At 38.6% G+C, this 2952-nt stretch overlaps 1 protein-coding gene across 1 annotated transcript; it reads right to left on the reverse strand.

The window, feature by feature from the left end:
• Positions 1-1235: 1235 nt before the first annotated feature.
• Positions 1236-2285, reverse strand: LOC117016075 (protein SET-like). Its single transcript, XM_033095123.1, has one exon. The coding sequence runs from the start codon at positions 2253-2255 to the stop codon at positions 1389-1391; it is 867 nt and encodes a 288-aa protein (XP_032951014.1). The 5' UTR covers positions 2256-2285; the 3' UTR covers positions 1236-1388.
• Positions 2286-2952: the final 667 nt, after the last annotated feature.

Below are 2952 nucleotides of genomic sequence, written 5' to 3' on the forward strand. Positions count from 1 at the left end.
CTCCGGCACTTAACTCATGAAAAGGTCTTTCCCTGTTGCTGCTATTGTTTGTTTCTTTTAAATATGGTAATAATGTTAGTGTTTTACTAATCACAAAGTACTCCATGATTATAATTTTAAAAATCCGATAACAAGGACAGTATAAACAAACGAGTAAAAATTACCCATAATCCCAAAACTCATAAAAAATGACTATTATATTGTTTTATTTGTGTATTTAAAGATATGTTTCTCTTTCTAACTTAAAAACAAAATCACATTGATTTCTTCCTTATTTTTACTTAGTACTAAATAGGATGGATATTTTTCATGTCAGTAAAATAACCGTATCAGTAACTGTTATGGTTGTGTAACTGAAGTGTATGTATGGACCAAAATGTATTAACCAATTTCATATTGATCAACATTAGATTATTTTTTAATATTTTTCTATATCAGGCATTCTTTTCTTTAAAAAAAAAAAAACCTTAAATCTCTTGAGATATAATTTACATGTCATAAAATCCACTACTGCAGTTTTTTGTGTGTGTGTACACATTTAGTTTTATTGTAACAAAGCAACTTGTACACTTTTAACGTTTAAAACTGAGCATCGTCTTTCCTTTCCAGTGAAACAAAAAGAAAATTTAAAAATAAAGAGGAACAAAATTACAATAGAGGATGTCAATTCCGAATAAGATCCTACAGCTTCTGCTGATTCTCCCATCGAGGGCTCAAATTATCATTAGGAGAAAATTTTATTTTGAAAGTGTCATCTTAAACTGCAAGGATGTCCGTTAAACATCACAATTAAACATGCCAAAGGAGAAGCCATGTTGTCAAAATGCCCACTTAACCCACCCAAGCATCTTAAACCCACCATTTGCTGACCTTCTATAACCCCATTTTTTTGTGTTATTTTTTCTTTTTTTAAACAAGAGAAAGTAGACAGGTACATGTTGGTAAAAGCTAACTGTCCATATTCACATAAAGACACAGTGTAATCTCTGAGCCCAATATACAGAGAAAGGAGGAAAAAAGCTAGAATTCTATGCACTACTACACAGGGGCCTAGCACCCTCCAGCTTCCAGCAGAGCCAAGGGAGCAGAAGGTTTTTCTTTTTTCCCACAGAGCACGGTGGTGTTGATTCCATAAAGTTTTTGTTGCGACGGGAAGAGATAAAAATGAATTTGGAACAGAAAGGGGCAGAGATTCTTTTCCCAATGTATTCTGCAGAAATTACTCCCTCTCCCCCCCCCCCAAATAAGGTGAGAACCATGGTGTAAAGGAGAGAAAAGAGACCTCAAAAACAGGGCGACTGAGCACAAGAGGAAAAAAAAAAAAAGACTGCAACTTGCTCCCAGGGACTGGAGAAAATTAAAAAAGGTTGGAATCCATCAATGTTCCATTAGTCACCTTCTCCTTCATCTTCCTCTCCTTCCTCCCCCTCATCATCATCTTCATCTTCTTCCCCTCCATCCTCATCCTCTTCTTCATCAATATCTTCCAACCCTTCTTCTTCTTCTTCTTCATCATCTTCTTCTCCTTCCCCTTCTTCGTCATCCATGACAGGCACCAAGTAGTACTGTAGTGGATTTGGCCAAATATCACCTTTGATGACTTCTCCTAACTCACCTGCACCTGCAGCAGAATGGTCAGTACACCAGGCAAAGAAGCTCTCTGGTTCCTCATGCTGTCTCTTCCTGCGGGCTTTATTCTGTGTTTGACTTGAACGTTTCATCAAATCCTTTCCAGATTTCCATTCGATTTCAGTGGACTTTGAAGATGGATCACCACTCTCATTCAGATGCAATTCTTTGGAGAGAACTTTATTTTCGAAGTAAGGATTTTCATCAAAATAAAAATCTATTCTGTAACCTGATTTTATATCTTCAAATTCTGTCACTTCAACTCTTGTCAAATAATGCAGCGCTTCTTCATCTTCTTCCCCAAGCAGTGCAGACACTTGTGGATGGTTGACAAATGTTGTTACCCCAAAACTGGGGATTTTGGCGATCAATTCGGACCTCTTCTGAAAAAATGGTTGGCGGAGTTTGTTATATTTCTGTTCTACTTTCAAAATCTCCTCACTGGCTTGTTCATTAAGTCTGTCTATTTCATTTTGTACTTCATCAATATGTTCAATTGCTTCTTGCTGTTCTTTTTCTCCCTTCAGCAAGTCCAGAGAGGTCGCTGTCTTCTCCAGCTTGGGGGCAGGAGGCAGTCTTGGTTTCTTCGTTTGAGGTGGGAGTGAAGACTGGCGTTTGGGGGCCATACTGTGAGGAAAGCCAGAGAACGAGACCCAAAGGAGGATGAACGTCAGGAAAAAGCTGAAAACTGACGCTACCCCAGGAGACGGAGATTTAAAACCACTACTGCAGTTTTAAGTGTAGAAATTAAGGAGTTTTTAGAAATACAAGCGAATATTTTCATGTATACAAATTTGTGCGTGTGGAAAATTGTTTCCTTAGCATAAATCCCTAGAATGGAGTCATTGTTCTAAAGTGTTTAAGAGTTTTTTAAATATAAATTGCTAGAAATGCTGTCTAGAAATGCTACACTAGAAACTACTTCTGATTTCTATGGTACTCGAAAAACATTTTCTTTTTGGAAATAGTTAAGGCAACTTTGGAAAGACGTTCAAAATGAGTTTACAAGTCCCCGTATACTCTGGCCCTTGCCCACTTTTCCAGCCCAAGTATTTGCCCCCTGCAGCACTACGCTTCATAAATATGGTAGCTGCTTCCCACTGAGGGCCTTTGCAGACTCTATGCATGGCTGGGTTATACTTTTTGCTCTGCTACACTCCAGCAACCGTGGTGGTCCCTGCAGCATTCAAATTTCAGCTCAATCATCACCTCCTCAAAGAGCTCTTCTGCAGCCAACCCACCTAAAACCGATGCCCCCATTGTGTGCTGTCCAGGCACCATGTTTGTTTCTTCCCTGGCACTTACACAGCTTACAGTCATTTG

The sequence above is a fragment of the Rhinolophus ferrumequinum genome, chromosome 23, assembly GCF_004115265.2.
Source record: "Rhinolophus ferrumequinum isolate MPI-CBG mRhiFer1 chromosome 23, mRhiFer1_v1.p, whole genome shotgun sequence".
In the NCBI taxonomy this organism is placed as follows: Eukaryota; Metazoa; Chordata; class Mammalia; order Chiroptera; family Rhinolophidae; genus Rhinolophus; species Rhinolophus ferrumequinum.